Below are 27,288 nucleotides of genomic sequence, written 5' to 3' on the forward strand. Positions count from 1 at the left end.
CTGCATGTTTATCTGAGAACCCCTGGAAAAGAGCATAGACACAGGGCTTTCATGTAGCTCCTGAGGCTAAGGATGGGGGAAATTCGACCTGAGTGCTTAACAGTCTAGGTCAGGAACCATTCTTGACTCCATCCTCCCTTACCTACCCTACAAATAATGTCTACCAAGTTCTGAACATTTTATCATTTTTTAAATAACACTTTAAAAATTGAGAATATAACATATACAGTAAAGTGCATAAATCTTAAGCACACAGACTGATACCTTTTAATGTAACCAACAAACACACACATATAGAACATTTTCAGCACCCCTGAAAGCTTAGTCATATTCTTCTCAGTCATTACCCATCTTTTAGGTAACCACAAATCTGATTTGAATCACCATAGATTAGTTTTTCTTGCTCCTGAGATTCATATGAACAGCAAATAAATTTTTTATAAGTGTCTGACTTGTTCCACTCAACATAATGTCTATGAAATTCACTTATGTGGCTGAACATGTCAGCAGTTCATTCATGTAGTGTTCCATTGTAGGAATACATCACAATTTAGCTACCCATTCACCTGTTGGTACGTATTTGGGTTGTTTGCATTATTAAGAATATTTGCTTCTATAAAGAAGAGACACAAATGGCCAACAAACATGAAAAAATGCTCAACATCACTAATGATCAGGGAAATGCAAATCAGAACCACAATGCAATACCATCTTACTCCTTTAAGAATGGCCGTAATCAAAGAATAAAAAAACAGTAGATGTTGGTGTGGATGAGGTGATCAGGGAACACTTCTACACTGCTGGTGGGAATGTAAACTAGTACAGCCTCTATGGAAAACAGTGTGGAGATTCCTTAAGGAACTAAAAGTAGAACTACAATTTGATCCAGCAATCCCATTACTGGGTATCTACCCAGAGGAAAAGAAGTCATTATACGAAAAAGATACTTGCTCATACATGTTTATACCAGCACAATTCACAATAGCAAAATTGTGGAACCAACCCAAATGCCCATCAATCAACCAGTGGATAAAGAAACTCTGGTGTATAGATATACACAATGGAATACTACTCAGCCTTAAAAAGGAATGAATTAACAGCATTTGCAATGACCTGGATGAGATTAGAAACTATTATTCTACGTAAAGTAACTCAGGAATGGAAAATCAAACATCATATGTTCTCACTGATATGTGGGAGCTAAGCTATGAGGATGCAAAGGCATAAGAATGACACAATGGACTTTGGGGACTTGGGGGGAAAAGTGGGAGGAGGGCAAGGGATAAAAGACAACAAATATGGTGCAGTATACCATAGGCTCTACCATGGTTCTCACAAATGGGTGCACCAGGTTCTCACAAATGGGTGCACCAGGTTCTCACAAATCTTCACTAGAGAACTTACTCATGTAACCAAATACCACTTTTACCCCCAATAACTTATGGAAAAATAGAATTTAAAAAAAGGAATATCTGCTTTTCTAAATAAAACTATCATGTAATTCTCATACATGTCTTCTGGTAGAAGGAGGCACTTATTTTTCTTAGGTATTATAACCGGGTTGGGAGCATGAATTGAGATGAGGGGTGTGTGTATGTGTGTGTGTGTTCAGCTTTGGCAGATATAGTCAGATAATTTGTGAGAGTGAATGTACCAATTTACATTCTCAACAAAAATGTTGGAGAGCTCCAGTTGTTCCATATCTTCACCATCAATCAATACTGATTGCCAGACTTTTTTACTTTACACATTCCACTGGTCATGTAGTGGTAACTCATTGGAGTTTTAATTTGCTTCTGATTAGTAATGATGTTGTATACCTTCTCATGTGTCTTTTAGGCACCTGGATATAATCTTTTAGGAACTAGGGCTACATGTTTCAACATGAATAAGTTTCAAATACATAATATTAAGTTGAAAAAGCAAGCTGGTAAATGGCACACAGTATAATACCATTAATTTAAAGATGTAAAATAATATGGTTTATGCATAACAGTGTATGTGCACATGTATACATACACACACACACACACACACACACACATAAAGGTAGAAACATATGCATGGGAATTGAAACCACCAAAATCAAGGCAGACTGAGGAGACAGAGAAAGAAGGGTATTGGAAGATAAATGAAAGCTTTCAAGTGAATCTATAGTTTCGTTTAAAAATTCTGAAGCAAAAATAAGAAATTCTCAGTTTGATCTCTTCTAGGTATTAGGTACCTAATGTTTTTTCTGTTCTCCATTGTTTTTTGTTTGTTTGTTTTTGTTTTTTTGAGATGGAGTCTCACTCTGTTGCCCAGGCTGGAGAGCAGTGGTGCAATATCATCAGCTCACTGCAACTTCCACCTCCTAGGTTCAACCGATTCTTCTGCCTCAGCCTCCCGAGTAGCTGGGATTACAGGTGCGCCATCACGTCCAGCTAATTTTTGTATTTTTAGTAGAGACGGGGTTTCACCATGTTGGCCAGGCTGGTCTCAAATTCCTGACCTCAGGTGATCCCCCTGCCTCGTCCTCCCAAAGTGCTGAGATTACAGGCGTGAGCCACTGCACCAGGCCCCGTTCTCCTTTCTTATCTCTATGCTTAAGATAATTAAAAAAAAAAAAAAATCCAGGCATATGCAAAGGCAAAGAGAATGTGAGTACAGTAATTTATAAAGAGAAGAGATGTAAAAGGAGTAGAGTTCAGTTTCCTCATCCAAGGACAAACTGGACAAGAAGATCCCAAAGAGCCTTTCTATCTCTGACATCTAATGATCTCTAAATAGTAATTTGATGTTTGCGCCTACATTGTAGTGTGACTAACAGCAATAATATTGATAATGTAGTCCTTGAGAATAAATTTCTCCAACAAACAGAATGCTTTATAGCTAAGGACTCATCATCCCTACATAGAATGATAGGATGTATTATTCCATTTTATAGATGAAGAAATTGAGGCATACAAGAGTGTTATTTATTGAGAAATTAAGCTCACAGAAAATCTTTAAAAATCCTGATTGCAAAATTGTAAAGGCGGGGAGTGGATACTGAAAAGGAATAAATATAATTATTCATTTAAATTTCAACAGTTTTGAAGGCCATGCCCTTCATATTAAATCTATTTGATATTCACATTTACTCATTCATTCATTCATTCATGTATTCCCTAAACAAATTACTGTCTTTATTAAGTAGCAGAAGTTATGCTAGGACTGTAACTATGAAATCAAATAAGACATGGTCACTGCCTTCAAATAGTTTTACTGGGGGTGAGATCTAGATAAGCAAAATCTCCAATAAACTGTGGTGATGAGTTACGGTAGAGCTATATATGTACTGAGGGGGAATATAGAGTTGAAGGGGACTGGGGTGTGGATTGTTTGTTGTGTTTGTGTATGCATGTGCAAAATAAGAAAACCTAATAGTGTTACCTGGTATAAGTGTTCCTGAAAAGTTTCAGAGGTATTCTTTTTCCTTTTTGTAAATCATTAATATGGAAATAGCATATCTTGAAAACTGAAAATTAACATTCAATTTTCATAGATGAACTGAGAATTGTTTATGAATTTTAAAAAAGGACAATGCAGCCACAACCAGAAGGTTCTTTAATTTTTGTGTTTACTGTGATATAATTTTTCAAAGTGGGTAGGGTTAATCTTCTTGAAGCCAAAAAACCTATTGGAAGATTAAACATGCATAACTATTAACATATAATAATATTTCTAAAGTTTTTTTTATCATTATTAACAAATGTATCTGTAGAAGTCAGAGAAATAGCAGCCTCCCTGGAGCAAAACATTTCTAACAATTAGATATCTTTTGTGAGAAGCCCAGAAAAGCTATGATCAATTGCTTTCTTGGATTAAACTGATGGTTCTAAATGAAAAACAAATTAGGTGCAGATGTTCAGTATATTGAGATTAATTTTATTCTCATGGGTAAACCATTTCTTCAGTTTCTTGGACTAACAGTAATTTGTTTCCAGAGAAGTGAACATGTGCCGAAATAACTAAGCCAAGCAGCACAGCTCAGTAAGTTTTTCCACACACATATATATAAAGTAGATAAATGTTTCCAATAAACAAAAGGTCTCACATTTGTATTAGTAATGACTTTCTATAAAAGTAAAATAAAATCCATTCAACCAAGACATGTCAGAACCTACTAGATTCAGACAGATTCAAAAACAAACAAAAAGAGCTACTTGCCTGGGGCTCCAGCCTAGTAGAAAAGGGACAAATAAGCAATAATTACAATATAAGGTAATGGGGCTCAAATAGAGATGGGAGCAAAACAATTTGGGAATATGAGCTTTTCCCACTAATGAACCCAAGAAAAGATAACATAATATAGTTCACTATCACACACACACAAATACTAAAAACATAATAAATAATATATGAGAATGTTTGGTCTTCTCACGTCAGTAATAACAATGACTATATATTATGGGTATAGATATTTTATAAAACACTTATGTATTACAAGGTAGATCAATCAGCTTTAATTATCATTTAATATCTTCATCCATGATCTTTGTAAGCAACTTAAGAGCAGGAATCATGTTGTCCACCTTTGTGTTCCAAGGCCCAACACGATGCCTGTTACATAATAGTTTTAACACATGTTGAATGAATGAATGTATACACATATACATGAGTGTTCATAATGACAAAAATAGCATACTTCTGCATTCATGGATACCAGAATTGAGTGGGACAGACAATACTTGGAAAGGATATTTGATATCCAATATATCAGAAGGTTCACTAAGCAAAGGGAAATGAAGTTTAATAGGGATGGGTACTGAGAGCACCTATCTATAAGTTAACATATGTGATTCATATTTTTCATATTCTCTCTAGTTGTATAATTATGACTACATAGTAGATATTCAACAAATGCTTGTTGAATGAACACTTCTATCTCCATAATATATCTCTTAAACCCAACTCCTCTCTATTGGCCTGAACTATAATAGCAATCTATGGATCTCCACTCTTTCGCTTCCAAAGTAGCTTTAGTTGCCATATTAGTCCCCCTAAAACACACTGATCATGTAACTTTTATTTTCAAATTTCCCAAAAGGCTCCCTAGTATTCAGGATCCCTCATTTAAAAAAAAAAAAAAAAAGAAATGCATAGGGAGTTCATAGTACAAAAGCCTGGAACTGACACAGAGCAGATACTAAATGGCCAAAAATTAATGAACTAGGTTGTGTTGGGAAAATTAGTTATCCATACACTTTAAAGTGAGAATGGATCCCTATACAAAAATCAATGTTATGTATTAAGAGATTTAAACATAAAAGAAAATATAGGATAATTTAAAACAATCTCTACTCAGCTCTCTAGTCTCCCAGCTGTTGTTTAATACTAGGTTTCTTAGAGCACCACCGTATACAAGCACAGTTTAGCAATCCGCTAAAAACTTGCGAGGAATTTGTATCCAGATTCTTGCATTCCTTCTCTGCAATTCCCTCCTCTCCAGGATTTTGACCTTTAAGTTATAGCCACTATTATCTCCAAACTCTGCCTCAGTTTCTTCAGCCCGGTAAGACTACTGCGTCCTGTTAGGGTTGTATTCTTTTGCATTCCAATTTGGAAAATGCCATAAAGAAAAGGCCAGGATGAATGTGGTGCTCACTTCATGTGTTTCTCGTCTTTGAATGATTATAGTCTCTTAGATCCTGCCTGTGCTGATTGTTCTCAATGCCTTCAAACAGTGTATACAGTATTTTATTCAGTTTTTACAGATTTTTTTTGATAGGCAAGTTAGTTTAAAATAAGCCATTATGGCCAGAATCGATGTCTAGTTATGAAACTGTCTTGTTGGTTTCTCATTTTTCTGATTCCTTGTTTTTTAATTTTTTTTTAATGTATTTACATTTTTTTTTGAGGCAGGGTCTCACTCCAGTCCCCCAGGCTGAAGTGCAGTGGTGTGATCTCTCCTCACTGCAGACTTCCTGGGCTCAAGCGATCCTCCCACCTCAGCCTTCTAAGTAGCTAGGAGTACACGTGCTCACTACCATGCCCAACTAATTTGCGTGTGTGTGTGTGTGTGTGTGTGTGTGTGTGTATTTAGTAGAGACAGGGCTTTGTCATGTTGCCCAGGCTGGTCTCAAACTCCTGCCCTCAAGTGATCCACCCATCTTGACCCCCTAAGGTCCTAGGATTACAGGCGTGAGCCACCACGCCCTGCCATATTCCTTCTTTTAATTATAATGTTAAATAAAATAGATATTTTTTGAGACAGGGTCTCACTTTGTTGTCCTGGCTGGTCTGAAACTCCAGGGCTCAAGCAATCCTTCCACCTCAGCCTCCCAAGGAGCTAGGATTACAGGTGTGTGCCACTACACCCAGCTAATATTTTTTTGTTTTAAATAAATAGAGTCCCTCTATGTTGCCCTGGCTGGTCTCAAACTCCTAGCCTCAAGAGAGCCTTTTGCCTGGCCTTTCTAAAGTGCTGAAATTACAGGTGTGAGCCACTGTGATTGGCTGATTTCTTCTTTCATATCTTTAAGCATTCCATCAGTGGTTATTTTATATTGTGTCTCTAATGATGCCAATCACTGATGTTTTTCATAGACTAAATCTGTTTGTTGTTTCTGCTGACTCTTATTCATAGTAGATTGCTCCCTTATGTGTTTGGTGATCTTTCATTGTCAGTTCATGTTTGGTTTATTTAATATGGGAAAATCCTGGAAGTTTAAGGTGAAGATGTTTTCTCTAAAGAGAATTTGTGCTTGTGTCTGTTTGGAGGCAAGGAGTATTACAGCCTTGGGACATATTATCTCCAGTTATTCTTTGAAAATTATTTGTAGATCATTTACTATCTTATTCCTTAATCAAAGATAGTATACACTATCTTTGATTTCTGAATGCTGGTGCTTTGTATAAAGCACAAATGAACGAACACAATGCCCAGATTTGATTGGACACAGGAGAATACTAAAGAATTATTACTATCCTTTGCTGGAAATTCAGATCCATTACTCCTTTTGGCAAGCATGTAAAAACAAACAGCAACACAGAGAAAGGAAGAAAATGCATAATTATCAGATACTTGAAAGAACGTGAAATCTGTTATGAAATCAACTATGTAAATACTGCCATATAAATCATAGTTCTATTAATTCTTTGATACTATGAAAAACTTCTAATTAAAAAAATCAAAGTAGAAACAAAAAAACAAAAGAAAACAATGCATGGCATCTGATGAAAAGATTACAGCTAACAAGTCTGGTTTTACATTGCTCTTCTTTCAACCATCTTGGTCATATAATACTTCTACAGGATGTTATACTGTTGGATCATCAACTGAAATCCTCACTTGTTCCATGTAATCTGCTTGCCGTTAAGCTAGGTTCCTTCACTTCACATTTTTGAAGCTGAGTTTTACACCTAAATCAATCATAATGAAAAATCTGAAGGGTATCAAAGTCTTAATTTTGTGGCTATTCCCAATGTGAACTGTTTGCTCTTTTATGATAACAAGTTAAATGGAGTTAACCTTTCTCGAGTGAATAATTTCATCAGCTGACAAGCCTAAATGAAAGGTTATAAATATCTGAGCAGTAGTTAAAACTGAGATTGAAAATGAGGGAGTTTTTTTTAAAATTACTATAATAAAAACCAAATTCAAGAGAAGTAACTTTGGAAATAACCTACAGACCTAACTGAGAAGCGCATATAACTAGCATATTCAGTAGTATAACTCAATGTCAGCCTCTTTTTATGCATTCAACTAATGAAAGGTATTTTTCTAACCCCTTAATTAGCTATATCTGATTCACATTTTTAAATAGAAAATAACTCTAACAGTTCCCGCTGGATCTAACTCATTTTAATTGCTTTTTATTCAAACAATTCAGAAATCTAAAATAACAAAAAGAAAATACCAGGACTGGAAATCTATTTTATAGAACAAAATTTTATGGAGGAAAAACAGTTTTTAGGTGAATAAGTCTTTAAATAAATGTAGAAGCTTCCTATTTTATCTGTTTGATGGCTTTAATCTTAAAAATCTGAGCTCTTAAATTTAAAAATGTGAAATCACTGATATTGGCAACATAGTTTTAGATTTTTAAAAGTTGAAAATACATTCAGAAAATAAATTTATTTTATGCCTCTTAATGCCACATATTTCAAGAGACATTTCAACCTTTTAAATTAAATTAAATTAAATTAATTAATTAGAGACAGGGTCTTGCCCTGTCATTGAGGATGGAGTACATTGATGTGAACTCAGTTCACTGCAGCCTCAACCTTCCAGGTTCAAGTGATCCTCCCACCTGAGCTCCACAAGTAGCTGGGATTGCAGGTGTGTGCCACCATGCCCAGCTAATTTTTAAATTTTTTGTAGAGATGTGGTCTCGCTATGTTGCCCAGGCTGGGATTTCGACTTTTTACAGTAAAAGTAACACTCATTAAGGAAAAAATTTTAAACCGTGAAAAGGAAAAAAATTCCACATATGTTCCCCAAATTTAAACCTAACCACTATTAATATCTTTGAGTACTTCTTTTTGGTCTCTATTTTTTCCCTATACACAGATTGGTAACATAGTTTGATCACATTGTCTATATAAATTTGATCACTTTTTTTCCAATAAACTTTAGATCATAGAATAAATTCTACTGTTCAAGGAACCTGGAATGCAGCTGCTGATAGTTATCTGTGCTTTTACTCTCTGTAGCTTAACGACAGCTTTTAGAGAAAATATATAAAATCTATGAGTCATGCACTTGAGACTTTATTATCTGTCCATTGCATAGTTTCACTAATCAACTAGCAGATATCACACAAAACATTTACTCTTCAAAGAAATTTTACTTCTTACCTTCTGGGCTGCAAGATGGAGGGCTGTTCTCTGGCTATGGTCAGTTTTATTCACATCTGCTCCTGCCTTCAGGAGAGCATCTGCACAATCCAATCTGTCAGCCAACACGCAATACATAAGTGGTGTTCTCCCAAATTGATCTTCTTTGTCTTTAAGAGCAGAGTTTCCTATGAGGACAAGAAACAGATAGTGATATTTGATAATTGTTATTACTAATATAAGTAGGAACTATATTTGCTGTTTATTATCAAGCATTGTGCTAAATGCATTAAATATATCATCTTATTTTTACTTATCCTATGAAGTAGATATTACCATTGTCATATTATATGAAACTGAGGCTCAAAGTAGTTAAGTAACCAGTCTATGTTCACACTGAAAGCAGGTGGGGCTAGAATTTAAACTGATGACTCAATCATATTATGCTGAACGAACATTTTGAGATACAGAGCTACTTATGTTCCTCCCTCACTCACTCTTGTCTTTTGAAACAAATATTTAATTAATGCCAACTGTACACTAGGCATTGCGGTATGCTTTATGAGTGATACAAAAATGAATCATAAGCCAGGCATGGTGGCTCACACCTGTAATCCCAGCACTCTGGGAGGCCGAGGTGGGCAGATCACCTGAGGTCAGGAGTTCAAGACCAGTCTGACCAACATGGTGAAACCCTGTCTCTACTAAAAATACAAAAATTAGCCAGGCGTGGTGGCAGATGCCTGTAATCCCAGCTACTCAGGAGGCTGAGGCAGGAGAATTGCTTAAACCCAGGAGGTGGAGGTTGCAGTGAACCAAGATTGTGCCGTTGAACTCCAGCCTGGACAATGAGAGCAAAACTCCATCTCAGAAAAAAAAAAAAAGTCACGGTTGATTTCCCTTTCTAGACAAGATGACAAGCTAGAGCAAGTACACAGTATCCTCATCCTCCTGCTAATTACAACTAAAATCCCCAGGGCAAAAGGCAAAATAAATGACAGGCGGAGAAGGGAAGGCAGCCTTGACTAGGAACTTTGAAATTTGAGAGACAACCTGTGGTAAGTTCCCTGAAGCATTTTTTGTTTGCTTGTTTGCTTTTGCCTCCAATCTATAGTAAATTATAGGCTACAGTAGCCTATAATCCAGAAGCACCAAAGCACACAGATGCCAAACGTCTCAAGAGAAGTCTACTCTCTCTAGTAAAAAGACTGGCAGGCAGGTAACTCTGCCGAGTGAGCCATTTGACTACGCTGTACTCAAAACACATACAATAAAAGAAACTGTACCTCTTTTCCCCACTGGACACTATAGAGACTGTTGGGAGGAGCCCTGTCAAACTACCATGCCCCGAATTAAGCAAAGGATATCAATGAGGTAGTATTTTACCCCTTTCCAACTAGAGAGTAGGAGAGTAGGAGTATAGAGAGGACAAAGTTGGAGGAAGTAACTCTTTAAATTGGTATAAAAAGTTAGGACACTTTGGTATAAAAAGTCAGGACACTTTTGAGCAGCCCATGTGTGAAACTGGTATGAATCAAGATAGCAAAAGCTCTGAGAATTGAACTATAGTTAGATTACTGCCTTGGTTCTAAATGGGCCTGAGCAGCCCAGAGGTGGGGCAAATCAGAAGAGCCCTGCAAGATCTCTGAAAACGAACTTGAAAATGAAACCACAAATTCGAAAGAGAATGTTCATTCTAAACCTTGACAGATTGTCCATTTACTAAAATAAGATCCAGAGTCTCATAATACAGAAAATGTCAAAGATATAATACCAAATTATGAAACAACTCAAAAGTTTGGAAAATATTAATGTAAACAAGAAAAGACAATCAACAGGCACTGACACTGTGATGACACAGATATATTAGAATTATGTGACAAGAATTTTAAAACAACTCTCATAAAAATGCTCCAACAATCAACTATGAACACTCATGAAACAAATAGAACATTAGGAATGAAAAAAGAGCAGCAGAATGTAAATATCTGAGAAAAATAATAGACTGTTTTTATCCTCTTTAGCTTTTTTTTTTTTTTTTTAATGAGGGTCCCACTGTGTTGCCCAGGCTGGTCTTGAACTCCTGGACTCGGCTCAAGCAATCCTCCCTGCCTCAGCCTCCTGAGTAGCTGGGGCTACAATGCATGCCTGGCTTACCCTCTTTAATTTTTAGAATTATGTTTCCATGATTGAAAGCAAAAATAACCTTGCTGTATGATGTGGTTCTCAGTTTATGTAGAGGTGATTTTTAAAATAACGATATCAAAAAGAAGGGTAAAGGGACCTAATTAGTGATAAGGCTTCTATATTGCACTCAAAGTGGAAAACACAGACTGTGATAAAATAACTATACATATTCTAATACCAGATCATACACACACACACACACACACACACACACACACTCAGAAACAAGTAAACAAAAAACCTCCAACAAAGACAAACTATACAAAGAGATTTATTTAAAAACACAATACAGACCCAGCAGGGTGGCTCACGCCTATAATTCCAACATTTTGAGAGGCCGAGGTTGGTGGTTCACTTGAGGCCTGGAGTTGGAGACCAGCCTGGCCAACATGCCAAAAACCAGTCTCTACTAAAAACACAAAAATTAGCTGGGTGTGGTGGTGGCACATGCCTATAATACCAGCTACTTGGGAGGCTGAGGCATGAGAATCACCTGAACCCAGGAGGTGGAGGTTGCAGTGAGCTGAGATTGCACCACTACATCCCAGCTTGGATAACAGAACAAAAACCACAATATAAGATACCACTTCACATACACTAGGATGGTTATAATAAAAAAGATACATAATAACAAGTATTAATGAGAATATGGAGAAATCAAAACCCTCATATACTACTGGTGGGAATCTAAAATGGTGCAGTCACTTTGGAAAATATTCTGGAAGTTCCTCAAAACATTAAGTAACCATTTGACCCAGCAATTCCACTCCCAAGTATATACCCAAGAGAAATGAAGACATATGTCCACACAAAAACTGGTACACAAATATCCATTGCAGTATTATTCATGACAGCCAAATGGTGGAAATAATGCAAGTATCCATAAGTTGTTCATCAACTGACGAATGGCTAAACAAAATGTTGTATATCTCTACAGTGGAATATTATTCAGCAAAAGGAATGAAGGTCTAATATATGCTCAACATAGATGAACCTTGAAAACATGCTAAGTGAAAGAAGCCAGTCAAAAAATACCACATATTATATATTTCTGTGAAATATCTGGCACTGGCATCTCTACAGAGACAGAAAGTAGATGAGTAGTTGCCTAGGACTGGGGGTTGGGCACAAATTTGAAGAGTAACAGCCAAAGGGTGAAGGGTTTCTTTGTGGGGTAATGAAAGTGTTCTAATATCATTTGTGGTGATGTTTGCCCAACACTGAATATACAAAATCACTCAGTTGTACACTTTAAATTTTGAATTGCAGGGTATGTGAATTATATCTTAATAAAGCATTACAAAAAACTCTACCATATATAAATTAAAATGGAATACTAAAAATATTCAAGAAATGGAAAGGACAGGAATGAAAAATAGAAGGAACATGCAGTGTTCAACACAATAAATTAGAAATCTTAAATCTTAACATTCATAATTACATTAAATGTAAATGGTGTAAACACACCAATAAAAAGGCTGAGATAAAAAAGAAGACTCAATTATATGCTATTTATAAAAAACTCACTTAAAATACAATAACATAGGAGGTTAAAAGTAAAAGAATGAGCAAAACTGTAATAAACAAATACTAACGAAATGAAAGCTGGAGTTAAGTATATTAATAGCTAATAAGGCAAACTTTAGAGAAAAGACAATTACCAGAAAAAAATAGAGATATTATATAACAATAAAAGGGTCAATTTACCAAGAATACATAAAATTCCTAAATGTATATGTACTAAATCACGGAGCTTCAAAACACAGGCAGCAAAAACTGATAGAATAGAAACCCTTGAAAACACAATTATAATTGGTAACTTCAACACTCTTCTCTCAGTAATTGCTAGAATCACTAAAATGAAAATCAGTAAGGACACAGAAGAACTGAACACTGAAATAAAGCAACAGAATCTAACTGTTATTTATTTAACACTTCATCTAATGACAGCCAGGAATACAGTCTTTCAAAACACCCATGGGACCTTCACCAAAATATACAATATACTGGGTCATAAATGAACACCAACAGATTTAAAGAACTAAAGTCATACAAAGTGTATTATCTGATGACAATGTAATTAAACTAGAAATCAATAACAGAATGATAACAGGAAATAGAAAATATTTAAGATAATCCATGGGTTAAAGAGAAAATCTCAAGGGAAATTAAAAAGCATGATTAAATTAATAAAAACATATTGTTGTAAGGTTCTTGAACCACACATGAAGGAAGCTTAGAAGGAAATATATAGTAATGAATGCTTTTAATTAGAATGGAAGAATAGTTTCAAATCAATTATCTATGCTTCTACCTTAGAACACTAAAACAGAAGAGCAAATTTAACCCAAAACAAGCAGAAGGAAGTACATAAGAAAAATAAGAACAGAGAGCAATTACATTAAAATCAGAAAAAAAACAGAGAAAATCAATGAAGCTAAAATTGGTTCTTGGAAAATTAAATTAATAAATCTCTAATCAGATTGATCATTAAAAACAGAGCTGACATAAATTCCCAATATCAAGAATGATATCATTACAAAGCCCGCGGATATTAAAAGGCAAATAAGAAAATGTCATAAGCTACAAACTCACAATTTAAGTGAAATGGACAAATTCCTTGGAAGATATACTCCTTCAAAATCCGTTTAAGATGTAGATACTCTCAACAGTACTTGTGGTAGGATAATTCTAAGATGGCATTCAAGACTTCCAGCCCCTGGTATACATGCCCTGTATGGCCCCCTCTTCTTGAGTGTGGGCAGAATGACGATGTCACTCCCATGATTAGGTTTTGTTATGTGGCAAATGTGAAGGGATTTTGTGGATGTAATTGTCTCTTAATCATTTAACTTCAAGTTAATCAAGAGAGATTAGTTTGGGTTGCTTTGATCTAATCAGGTGAGCCTTTCAAAAGAGTGTCTAGAGGTCAGAGGTAGAAATTGGAAAGATTTGAAGCAGCAGAGACACTTTCCTGCTGGCCTTGGAGAAGCAAAGTGCCATGAATTTTAAAATTGTACACACATACAAAAACTGTAGTCAACTTGTGCACCTCTATTTGATGGAGTTTAGGTTTTCAGGCTCTTTCTGGGCTACATAGTTCTTTCCAGGGTACCTTGTAGCAATTTGAGAGTTCAGCAACACATTCTGCTGGGACTCAAGATCCAGGAGGAGCTTAGAGCTATGACTAGACCATTGATTGACTCATCACAAATGTGCACCTTGATCCCAGAGTCTTCACACATGCTCACCAACGAAAGATTCCCAGGATAATTCAGAGGCCTCTCATAACTTCTGCTCCAAAACGTTAATAAAGAACCTTGATAACTTGATTCTCCACCCAGGTACCAAATTCCCTTCCCCTCCACTGGAAGGTTCACCCCAACAACAGGAAAGAAAAACATTCCCTTCCCCTCCACTGGAAGGTTCACCCCAACAACAGGAAAGAAAAGTCAAGACCTTCCAGGACATCAGAGATGGTTTGCCTTACAGGAGGACAGGAATAAGGACATTGTTATCTGTGTGGAAAGAAAGGATGGCAAAACTGGGATACCTGTTACTCAACAGATTTTTCTCAGCTTAAATGAGAGGTAACAAATATTGGGCCTAAGAGGGTTCAGAATGAATCAAGAATTGAACCATTCAAATGTGGCTGCAGTTTCCACATGTATCATAGATGGGAGCCTTCTGAGAATGCTAGAATAGGAAATTATGACAATGAGCTGATTTAGTCATAAACTTTATTCTTGCACTTTTCTTTCTTGGTGGCATTTTTATGCAGCAGTCTATGCTAGGGTAGACTGTATACCAGTAATTTTGATAACCTATGATGAGTGATGTCTTCTTCTTCTTGTATCTTTTCCTTCTTGATAGCAGTAATTTATAAGGAATCTGTGTAAGTTTGAATGTATTTGAATATACTTTAGCTCTACTTTTTGATTTGAACCCAAAGCAGCACCAATAAGTCTGAAGTATTCTCACGTGTTTTATTTTTATCAATTAATTAATTAATTTTTTGAGATAGAGTTTCACTCCCGTTGCCCAGGCTGGAGTGCAATATTGTGATCTCGGCTCATTGCAGCCTCTGCCTCCTGGGCTCAAGCAGTTCTCCTGTCTCAGCCTCCTGAGTAGCTAGGACTACAGGCGTATGCACTGCGTTGGCTAATTTTTGCGCTTTTTTTGCAAAGACAGGGTTTTGTCATGTTGCCCGGGCTGGTCTTGAACTCTTAAGCTCAAGTGATCTATCTGCCTCGGCCTCCCAAAGTGCTGGGATTACAGGCATAAGCCATCACACAGGGCTCCCATATGTTTCAGAACCTAAGTCAGTGAGATGAATCCCAACATCTAGAATTTGAAGCAAGGTAACTTGTATGGAAAGAATGAAAAGAAAACATTGAGCAGTTTGACTAGAGCATAACTAATTAGATTTTCTGGTTTTTAAAAATTTGAATTATATTAAAAGGAAATTCCAACACGTTATTTTTTCAATATTCAGTAACAAATAAATATGCATATAAACAATAAAGTTGACATATTTAAATACCTTTTAAAAAGTGAATTCTGGGCCAGGTGCGGTGGCTCATGCCTGTGATTCCAGCACTTACTTTGGGAGGCCGAGGCAGGCAAATCACCAGATCAGGAGATTGAGACCATTCTGGCTAACACGGTGAAACCCTGTCTCTACTAAAAATACAAAAAAATTAGCCAGGCGTGGTGGCAGGCGCCTGTAGTCCCAGCTACTCGAGAGCCTGAGGCAGGAGAATGGCGTGAACCCAGGAGGTGGAGCTTGCAGTGAAGCCGAGATCGCACTACTGCACTCCAGCCTGGGTGACAGAGCGAGACTCCCTCTCAAAAAAAAAAAAAAAAAAAAAAAAAAGAATTCTGCCAATGTATCCTCTTTTATTTCACTGAGCAGTGGTTTGTAGTTCTCCTTGAAGAGGTCCTTTACATCCCTTGTAAGTTGGATTCCTAGGTATTTTATTCTCTTTGAAGCAATTGTGAATGGAAGTTCATTCATGATTTGGCTCTCTGTTTGTCTGTTACTGGTGTATAAGAATGCTTGTGATTTTTGCACATTAATTTTGTATCCTGAGACTTTGCTGAAGTTGCTTATCAGCTTAAGGAGATTTTGGGCTGAGACAATGGGGTTTTCTAAATATACAATCATGTCATCTGCAAAGAGGGACAATTTGACTTCTTCTTTTCCTAACTGAATACCCTTGATTTCTTTCTCTTGCCTGATTGCCCTAGCCAGAACTTCCAACACTATGTTGACTAGGAGTGGTGAGAGAGGGCATCCAAATGGAAGAACATACCATGCTCATGGATAGGAAGAATCAATATCGTGAAAATGGCCATACTGCCCAAGGTTATTTATAGATTCAATGCCATCCCCATCAAGCTACCAATGAGTTTCTTCACAGAATTGGAAAAAACTGCTTTAAAGTTCATATGGAACCAAAAAAGAGCCCGCATCTCCAAGACAATCCTAAGTCAAAAGAACAAAGCTGGAGGCATCACGCTACCTGACTTCAAACTATACTACAAGGCTACAGTAACCAAAACAGCATGGTACTGGTACCAAAACAGAGATATAGACCAATGGAACAGAACAGAGTCCTCAGAAATAATACCACACATCTACAGCCATCTGATCTTTGACAAACCTGAGAGAAACAAGAAATGGGGAAAGGATTCCCTATTTAATAAATGGTGCTGGGAAAATTGGCTAGCCATAAGTAGAAAGCTGAAACTGGATCCTTTCCTTACTCCTTATACGAAAATTAATTCAAGATGGATTAGAGACTTAAATGTTAGACCTAATACCATAAAAACCCTAGAGGAAAACCTAGGTAGTACCATTCAGGACATAGGCATGGGCAAAGACTTCATGTCTAAAACACCAAAAGCAACGGCAACAAAAGCCAAAATTGACAAATGGGATCTAATTAAACTAAAGAGCTTCTGCACAGCAAAAGAAACTACCATCAGAGTGAACAGGCAACCTACAGAATGGGAGAACATTTTTGCAATCTACTCATCTGACAAAGGGCTAATATCCAGAACCTACAAAGAACTCAAACAAATTTACAAGAAAAAAACAAACAACCCCATCAAAAAGTGGGCAAAGGATATGAACAGACAGTTCTCTAAAGAAGACATTCATACAGCCAACAGACACATGAAAAAATGCTCGTCATCACTGGCTATCAGAGAAATGCAAATCAAAACCACAATGAGATACCATCTCACACCAGTTAGAATGGCAATCATTAAAAAGTCAGGAAACAACAGGTGCTGGAGAGGATGTGGAGAAATAGGAACACTTTTACACTGTTGGTGGGATTGTAAACTAGTTCAACCATTATGGAAAACAGTATGGCGATTCCTCAAGGATCTAGAACTAGATGTACCATATGACCCAGCCATCCCATTACTGGGTATATACCCAAAGGATTATAAATCATGCTGCTATAAAGACATATGCACACGTATGTTTATTGCAGCACTATTCACAATAGCAAAGACTTGGAATCAACCCAAATGTCCATCAGTGACAGACTGGATTAAGAAAATGTGGCCCATATACACCATGGAATACTATGCAGCCATAAAAAAGGATGAGTTTGTGTCCTTTGTAGGGACATGGATGCACCTGGAAACCATCATTCTTAGCAAACTATCACAAGAACAGAAAACCAAACACTGCATGTTCTCACTCATAGGTGGGAACTGAACAATGAGATCACTTGGACTCGGGAAGGGGAACATCACACACTGGGGCCTATCATGGGGAGGGGGGAGGGGGGAGGGATTGCATTGGGAGTTATACCTGATGTAAATGATGAGTTGATGGGTGCTGACGAGTTGATGGGTGCAGCACACCAACATGGCACAACTATACATATGTAACAAACCTGCACGTTATGCACATGTACCCTAGAACTTAAAGTATAATAATAATAAAAAGAAAAAAAAAAGAAAAAAAAAAAAGATTTCTGCCAATGTGCGGTGGGGAGAGAATCCTAAATCTCAGATGAGACCTTAGCCCTGGCCGATGCCTTGACTGCAGTCTTGTGACACCATGAGCAAAAGCCTCAGCTTGAGCAGTGTCTAGATTCCTGACATACGGAAATTGTGAAGTAATAAATGTTTGTTGCATGTAAGCTAAGTTTGTGTTAATTTGTTATACAGCAATAAAAACCTAATATAGTACTTTATTTATTAAAAAATTAAATTCATAGTTAATCCCCACTATAAAGTACTACTAAGAATAATTTGTTAAAAACTTCCCAGAGCAATCTTTGTAGAAATGAATGTGCAGTTTCAAAATTGTCATGGAAAGGCAAAAGAAGTAGAAGAATAAAAAGTTTTTGAAAAAAAGAACAAGGTTGAGAACTCACATTGTATGATATCAAGGCATATTGTAAACCCACAGTAATGAAGAGAATGTGGTAATGGCAAATAAATAGACTCATAGACCAATAGAACAGATTTGAGAGTGTGTAAATAGACACACACAGACATGATCAACTGACTCTGACAAAGATGCAAGGCAAACCAATAGATAATCTTTTAAATAAATGGTGCTGGAAAGGCCAGGCATGGTGGCTCATGCCAGTAATCCGAGCACTTTGGGAAGCCAAGGTGGGTGGATCACCTGAGGTCAGGAGTTCGAGACCAGCCTTGCCAACATGATGAAACCCCATCTTTACTAAAAGTACAAAAATTAGCCAGGTGTGGTGGACACCTGTAATTCCAGCTACTCAGGAGGCTGAGGCAGGAGAATCGCTTGAACCTGGGAGGCAGAGGTTGCAGTGAGCCGAGATCAAGCCATTGCACTCCAGCCTGGGTGACAAGAGTGAATAATAATAATAATAATAATAAATGGTCCTGGAAAAATTTGGCATTCATATACAAAAACAAAAACAAACCCAAAGCCTTCAACCTATATTTTGTACGTTAGTCAGTTCAAGCTGCTATAACAAAGTACCATAGCCTGGGAGGCTTATAAAAAACAAAAATTGGGGCTGGGTGTGGTGGCTTATGCCTGTAATCCCAGCACTTTGAGAGGCTGAGGTGGGCACATCACTTGAGGCCAGGAGTTCGAGACCAGTCTGGCCAATATGGTGAAACCCCATCTCCACTAAAAATACAAAAATTAGCAAAGTGTGGTGGCGGGAGCCTGTAATCCCAGCTACTCAGGAGGTTGAGGCAAGAGAATCGCTTGACCCCAGGAGGTGGAGGTTGCAGTGAGCTGAGATACCGTCACTGCACTCCAGCCTGGGCAATGAAGTGATACTGTCTCTACAAAACAAAACAAAACAAAAATTGGCTGGGCATGGTGACTCCTGCCTGTAAGCCCAGCACTTTGGGAGGTTGAGGCATGAGGATCACGTGAGGCCAGGGGTTCAAGACCAGCATGGCCAACATAGCAAGACTCCGTATCTAAAAAAAGAAAGAAAGAAAAAATCTCACAGGTATGCACCTGTGCCTAGCAGTTCTGGAAGCTAGAAGTCTGCGATCAGGATGCCAGCATGATAAAGTTCTGGTGAGGCCTCTCTTCTGAGTTGCAGACTGCTGACTTCTGATACCGTCACATGAAAAAGAAGGCTTGAGAGCTTTCTGGGGTTCCTTTTATAAGTGTGCTAACTCCATTGAGGAAGGCTGAACCCTCATGACTTAAATTATCTCCCAAAGGCCCCACCTCCTAATATCATCACATTGGCGGTTAGGGTTTCAAACATGAATTTTGGAGGAATACAAATATTCAGTCCATAATAGCACCATATATAAAAATTACCTCAAAATGAATCATAAACTTAAATCTAAAACCTATAACTGCTTCTTCGAGAAAACACCAAATGATGGATGATGCCAGTGTAGCGCCGGCGGGGTGCCCAGAGGCCCTGGTGGCCCTGGGAAGGGGAACTGCAGTGGCTTCCGCCGAGGTTTTGGCAGTGGCATCCGGGGCTGGGGTCGCGGCCATGGATGGGGCCAGGGCTGAGGCCGCAGAGCTCATGAGGCAAAGCTGAGGATACGGAGTGGACGCCTGTCACCAAGCTGGGCTGCTTGGTCAAGAACATGAAGATCAAGTCGCTGGAGGAAATCTACCTCTTCTCCCTGGCCATTAATGAATCTGAGATGACTGACTTTTTCCTGGGGGTCTCTCTCAAGGAGGAGGTTTTGAAGATTATGCCGGTGCAGAAGCAGACCCATGCTGGCCAGTGCACCAGATTCAAGGCGTTTGTTGCTATGGGGGCTACAATGGCCACGTCGGTCTGGGTGTTAAGTGCTCTAAGGAGGTGGCCACCGCCATCCATGAGGCCATCATCCTGGCCAAGCTCTCCATTGTCCCCGTGCACAGAGGCTACTGGGGGAACAAGATTGGCAAGCCCCACACCGTCCCTTGCAAGGTGACAGGCCGCTGTGACTCTGTGCTGGTGCGCCTCATCCCTGCACCCAAGGGCACTGGCATCGTCTTGGCGCCTATGCCCAAGAAGTTGTTCACGATGGCTGGTATCGATGACTGCTACATCTCAGCCCGGGGCTGCACTGTCACCCTGGGCAACTTCGCCAAAGCCACCTTTGATGCCATCTCTAAGACCTACAGCTACCTGACCCCTGATCTCTGGAAGGACTGTATTTACCAAGTCTCCCTAACAGGAATTCACTGACCACCTCGTCAAGACCCACACCAGAGTCTCCGTGCAGCGGACCCAGGCTCCAGCTGTGGCTACAACATAGGGTTTTAAACAAGAAAAATAAAGTGAATTAAGCCTGTCAAAAAAAATAAAAAATAAATAAAACCTATAACTATATAAAACTTTTAGAAGCAATTGAAGGTGAAAATCTTAATGATTTTATGTTAGGCAGAGATTTCTTACATATGGTACAAAAGAATAATCCATAAAAATTAATAAATTAGATTTCATCCAAATAAAGAAATTGTATTTGAAAACACAATTAAGAAAAATTTTTAAAAAGCCACAAATTGGGAGGAAATATTTGCAAAACACATATTTGATAAGGCCTTTTATTCTAGAATAAATAAAAAGTCTTACAATAGAATAATTAGATGGATAATGAAACTCAGGCTGTGTGCAGTGGCTCACACCTGTAATTCCAGCACTTTGGGAGGCAGAGGCGGGTGGATTGCTTGAGTCTAGGAGTTTGAGACCAGCCTAGGCAACATGGCAAAACCGCATCTCTAGTAAAAATACAAAAATTAGCCAGGTGCAGTGGCTGGACTCATGCCTGTAATCCCAGCTACTTGGGAGGCTGAGGCATGAGAACCCTGGGAGGCGGAGGTTGCAGGGAGCCGAGATTGCACCACTGCATTCTAGCCTGGGTGACAGAGTATGACCCTGTCTCAAAAAAAAAAAAAAAAAAAAGAAAAAAAAGAAATTAAAAGGTGGGCAAAAGGTTTTAACAGACATTTCACTAAATAAGCATATGAAAAGACTCTCAACATCATTAATATACAGGGAAATGTAAACTTAACCTATAATGTGATACCACTGCACATTTATTAGAATGGCTAAAATGAAAACAATCAAAAGCAAACTTCACAATACCAAATGCTGTTAAGGATGTAGAACCTAGTTGTAGAACTATGTTAATAGAACTCTCAGCCATTGTTGGTAGAAATGCAAAATGGTATAGCTACTATTAAAACTGTAGCATAATAAATATGGCCTAATAACTTTTCACCTAAGTGTTTACTCAGGAGAAATAAAAGCATGAAAGTTAAGTTCATATAAAAACTTGTATGTGAATATTTACAGCAGCTTTATTCACAACTGCTAAACACTGGAAACATCCCAATTGTCCTTCAACTGGAAAATGAGAAAATAATCTGCAGTACATCCATACAATGGAATATAGCTCACTAATAAAAAGGAATGAACCACTGATCCACTCAACAACATGGAAAACTCTCAAATGCCTTATGTGAAGTGAAAGTAATCCACTTCACCAGGCACAGGGGCTCACACCCATAATCCCAGCACTTTGGGAGGCTGAGCGGGGAGGATCCCTTGAAGTCTAGAGTTTGAGACCAGCCTGGGCAACATGGCGAAACTCCATCTCTACAAAACACACACATGCGCGTGTGCACACACACACACACACACACACACACTCTCTCTCTCTCTCTCTTAGCTGGGAGTGGTGGAACATGCCTGTAGTCCCAGCTACTCAGGAGGCTGAGGTGGGAGGATCACTTGAGCCTGGGAGGTTAAGGCTGCAGTGAGCCATGATTGTACCACTGCACTCCAGCCTGGGAGACAAAGTGAGACTCTGTCTCAAAAAAAAAAAAAAAAAAAAGAAAGAATGAAATCTGCCTCAAAGGGTATATATATCATGTGACACATTGGCATGGGATTATGGAAAAGTTAAAACTATAGAGACAGAAAACAGACCAGTGGTTACCAGGGACTGGAATATGTGGAATGTGGGGAGAAACTGGCTATAAAAGGACACAGTTCTAAAATTTTGGGGCATGATAGAACTGTTCTATATCTTGATGGTCATGGTGATGACATGATTATTTATTTGTCAAAATTAAATAACTGTATATGAACAAGGGTGAAATTTACTGTATTATATACCTTAATAAATTTTAGTTAAAAACAATAACTACAAAAAATGCCATGGCTCCAGCCATGTACGGTAAGTGAAAAAAATGTTGGTACTTTTGTTACAGATAATCGTCAAGTATTCATCTCTTACTAGCTGAGGGTAATTACATCTGGGTTGAACAAGAGGGAAGCCAGTTACTTCTAAGGTATTTTGGCCTGAACTGTGCTAATGGAGGAAGTGAGTTGACAAAATAAAATGTTTTCTTTGGAAAATATAAATGCTAGAAATGTCAATGGGTACAGTTAGATATAAGGAATAAATTTTGGTGTTCTATTGCACAGTAGGGTGACTATAGTTAACAATACTGTATTGCATATTTTAAAATAGCTAGAATTTTGAATGCTCTCACCACAGAGAAATGGTAAATGTCTGAGTTAATGCATATGCTAAATACCATCATTTGGTCATTACACAATGTATACATATATTATAACATCACACTCCACACCCATAAACACATACAATCAGTATGTATCAATTAAAACTAAAAACAACAACAACAACAACAACAAAACCCAGATAAATGCCTGGGTTGTTTTGGGCATGAAACTAAGTTACTGTTTTTAGTTTGAAATACTTCAACATATATTTTAATCTTGGACACGCTGGGACCCAGAAAGACTTCCTAGCTTCTCAGCAATTTACTTCACTAATCCATGCTTCCATGTATACTGGTAAAAAGCAAGAAAGGTCATTGCTTTGGAAATTTAAAAGAATCTTACAGATGTTTTCAGGTAATGTGTAACTCCTAGAGGAGGCAGGTATTCTTTTTCAGAACCTTTTTTGAAGATGGAGGCAAATTTTGCATTGGATTCAACACATCCGATAACAGAAACCCTTATGCACAAGGCTCTGTGTGGTACAACAGTACATTCTTTGTACTAGCGCCTCCAATATCTAATCTAGAAGATTCCAAAGATTCTATCACTGTATTTATAGAAAAAGATTTATTTAAACTAAAACTCATTAACAGAACTAAAATGTAGTACAAGAACACATTCCTTTTATCAGTTTGAGTCCTTCTGGAGTCAAAGTGATCCTTATAGAGAATATGCCATAATAAGACTAGTCTCTAGTTGTCTTTCATGATTAAAGGACAGTCTCTACTGGCATCTTGTTAGGTTAAGCAGAGATAGTAGTAGCTAGTATTAGTAAGATAACAGTAATTTATTTACACTTTCTGCCTAGAGAGACATTCCTCCTTGGAAGTTTTAGTAAGGGAGAAGATTAGGAACTATGGTCACAAGAATAAGTGCTGAGAAACGGAGGCCATCTCACATTCTAGGATAATCCTAACTCGAGCTTGTCCAACCCATGGCCTGTGACCCACATGTGGCCCAAGAAGGCTTTTAATACTGCACAACACAAATTCATAATTTTTCTTAAAACATTATGAGATTTTTTTTTTTTAGCTCATCAGCTATTGTTAGTGTTAGTGTATTTATGTGTAGCCCAAGACAATTCTTCTTGCAATACCCAGGGGAGCCAAAAGCCTGAATACCCCGTCCCAACTGATTAGGCTCCTCAGGGCCAAAGTAGAGTCAGCATCATGGGGTTAATAGGTAACGCACCTTCTAGGACACAGAACTTTAGGCCAATCCTATCCTCTTCCTAAGTCTTATGTAAGACACAGGGAAACTTCAAGCCTTCTCTTTGTTCCCTGACATACATTGTTTCTGTGTAACTGGTATTTATATTTCCCAGAAGAGATGTTATTGGGTTATGTCACCACGATCCAATATTTTGTGCCTATAAGGCAAAATTTGTTGATTTGAGGAAATTGAAAGTATATATCCCCTGGCTGGGCATGGTGGCTCATGCCTGTAATCCCAGCACTTTGGGAAGCTGATGTGGGTGGATCACCTGAGGTCAGGAGTTCAAGACCAGTCTGGCCAACAAGGCAAAACCCTGTCTCTACTAAAATACAAAAATTAGCTGAGCATGGTGGCATGTACTTGTAGTCCCAGGTACTCGGGAGGCTGAGGCAGGAGAATCACTTGAACCCAGAAGGCAGAGGTTTCAGTGAGCTGAGATCGCACTGCTGCACTCCAGCCTGGGTGACAGAGTGAGACTCTGTCTCAAAAAAAAAAAAAAAAAAAAAAAAGAAAGTATATATCCCCTAAATGATTAGAAAAAGCAGCATTCAACCTCACTTAGGTCCTGTCTTGAGTAGCTCTAGGGGGACAGTGGCTTCATGGCTAGTTTCTGAATAATGAGGGTACCATTATGTTCTGGGCTTCCTGACCAGTAACTGAGTGAGGTCTGTGCCTTTATCTATCCACCCTACTCTCTTCCTTAGTTTCCTCACTTATAACATTCAGCTAATACTTGTCCAATCTACACCGTAACTTGTTTGATGATCCAATAAAGAATGTATTGTTTGGAAATAATTGTAATATGTTATAGAAACATAGAGCTTATAATGTAAACTAATATTGACTGGATGGCAGTGCATTTAAATTTGCGTTCCTGCCAGGAACAGTTAATATAGAAAGCAGCTGGCTACTGTGCTGTGTTGTGCTAATTATTCTGGCAACTGTGGAGATGGCCTCTAATCCATGACCAGTTGGTGCCTGCTCAACTGGGGCTGGCATTCTGCATGTGCTCTGTCTCAACACAGTCCAGAAAGCTGAGCTGGAAGCACGACTAGAAAGCCACTGCTCTACCGCATTCAGTTATTTCAAGGCTTGTTGAAGCATAAGAGTACGTATGGTTAATGGGCTGGTATGTGCAGAAACCAGAGTGCCAACTCTAGCAGTTAGAGGAAATGACTGTCACTTGCAGTTATAGTTGTGCTAGTCTGCACAATAGCTACAGCAACACAATGCCCAACACAAGTAACAAGAGCAGTCTCTATTTATATCTTATTTACTTGTTCTAAAATGTTATATTTGCATGGCATCCAAGACATATTTATTTCATCTGATTTCACCCACTTCTTACTTTATATATTTGATACTGTTATAATCTTGGGAAAGCATTTTTCTGTCATTAAAAAATATTTGCTTATTGTTATAGAGTGACAACATGGGAACAATGGAAAGAACATAGGATTCATCATCAAATAACTTGGTTTGAGGCTCAACTTTGCCAGTTATTAACTGTGCAACTAAATTTCTCAACTTCTGAGTCTCAGTGTCCTACCATGCAAAATGAGAATAATAACATGAGACATATTGGATTTTGAGAGGACTTGAGATTTTATAAAATATTTCTGTAACTTATAATCTGTGCAGGTATCTTAAAATATGATTTTCACTCACTGCTATTTCAAAATTATCATAGCTGTAAGACTTGCCCCTACACATCGCTATTTAACATGTTCATAAAAAATTATGGCAGAATATTGCTATGTCTCAATTTAAAAACAATTGATATTTCAATATAACTGGTTTCCATTGTAATTCTCTATATTGCATTTCAGCTCTTAAAAATATTTTTTTCTGAGGAGTCCAGAAGCTTACCAGATTGCCAGAAGGGCCTACAGCACAAAAATGTTAAGAAAAATCCCATCTAGATAATCATTCATTTAATCATTTAAGGTTCAGACCTAATCGGTTCTTTCTTATCTTTCTCATTCCTATTTATACATAGGAAAGTGCACCTGTGTACAAAAATATCTACCCATACATTGAGGTCCCATAATTTAGCAGTTAAAAGAATGGACTCTGGAATCAGACTTCCTGGCTTCAATCTCAGTTCTGCTACTTCTTCGACAAGTTACTTAACCTCTCTGCATCTCAATTTCCTTATTTAAAAATGAGGGTAATACGAATACCCCAAACTCTTCATATTACTTCACTGTTAAGTTAATGAGTTGCCAAACAATACAGCGGCTGGCACATAAAACATAACTTTATAAATGTTAGCTAATTTTATTACTATTATTAGTATAGATGCATGAACATGTAAATATATTTATAAACACATTTGCATGTAGGCAAGCATTTTAAAAACATTTAATGACCCTAACATTTAAGGTAGCGATTGAGGTAAGGGAAGAAGTTACCTGAAATAGCACCTCTACTCTGTCATTTATGAGGCTCACTTCCATATCTAAATACTGTGTCAGAAGATGTTAAAAACAAGTAGAGGAGGCCAGGCAAGGTGGCTCACCCCTGTAATCCCAGCACTTTGGGAGGCCGAGGTGGGCGGATCACCTGAGGTCGGGAGTTTGAGACCAGCCTGACCAACATAGAGAAACTCCATCTCTACTAAAATTACAACAAATTAGCCGGGCGTGGTGGCACATGCCTGTAATCCCAGCTACTTGGAAGGCTTAGGCAGGAGAATCGCTTGAACCAGGGAGGCGGAGGTTGTGGTGAGCCGAAATTGTGCCATTGCACTCCAGCCTGGGCAACAAGAGTGAAACTCCTACTCAAAATAAACAAATAAATAAATAAACAAGTAGAAGAAATGATTTAGAGAGATTATGCTTGCTCAGAACACGGACAGTGAAACAGAAGTTGTAGTAGAATCAGAATGGTGCTTCCTGGTCACGATACCACTGCATACAACCTCAAATATTATCAGCAGCAATGACAACATTGATCATTACACACCGTGCATATTTACTAATTATTTTGTTTAGTTTTCACAAAAACCCACAATATTAATCTTTGTTGCATTTAGTGCTCTTTCAACTTGAGACATTTC

The 27,288-nt window shown here is 37.9% G+C and overlaps 1 protein-coding gene across 14 annotated transcripts in view; it reads right to left on the reverse strand.

The window, feature by feature from the left end:
• Positions 1 to 27,288, reverse strand: part of INVS (inversin) — a 238,021-nt gene that overhangs the window by 199,812 nt on the left and 10,921 nt on the right. For 12 of the 14 annotated variants that reach the window (XR_012424505.1, XM_074016960.1, XM_005581184.5 and 9 more), the window contains exon 3: positions 8,824 to 8,990. Coding sequence is in view for 9 of the 14 variants with exons in the window: in XM_074016960.1 (XP_073873061.1) it covers positions 8,824 to 8,990 (167 nt within the window). In the remaining 5 variants the exon portion in view is untranslated. Of the gene's footprint in view, positions 1 to 8,823; positions 8,991 to 27,288 lie in introns of those variants that run through there. The other 2 variants (XM_074016962.1, XM_045372550.2) reach the window with 1 other exon arrangement.

Source organism: Macaca fascicularis, chromosome 15 (assembly GCF_037993035.2).
Source record: "Macaca fascicularis isolate 582-1 chromosome 15, T2T-MFA8v1.1".
Taxonomy (NCBI): domain Eukaryota; kingdom Metazoa; phylum Chordata; class Mammalia; order Primates; family Cercopithecidae; genus Macaca; species Macaca fascicularis.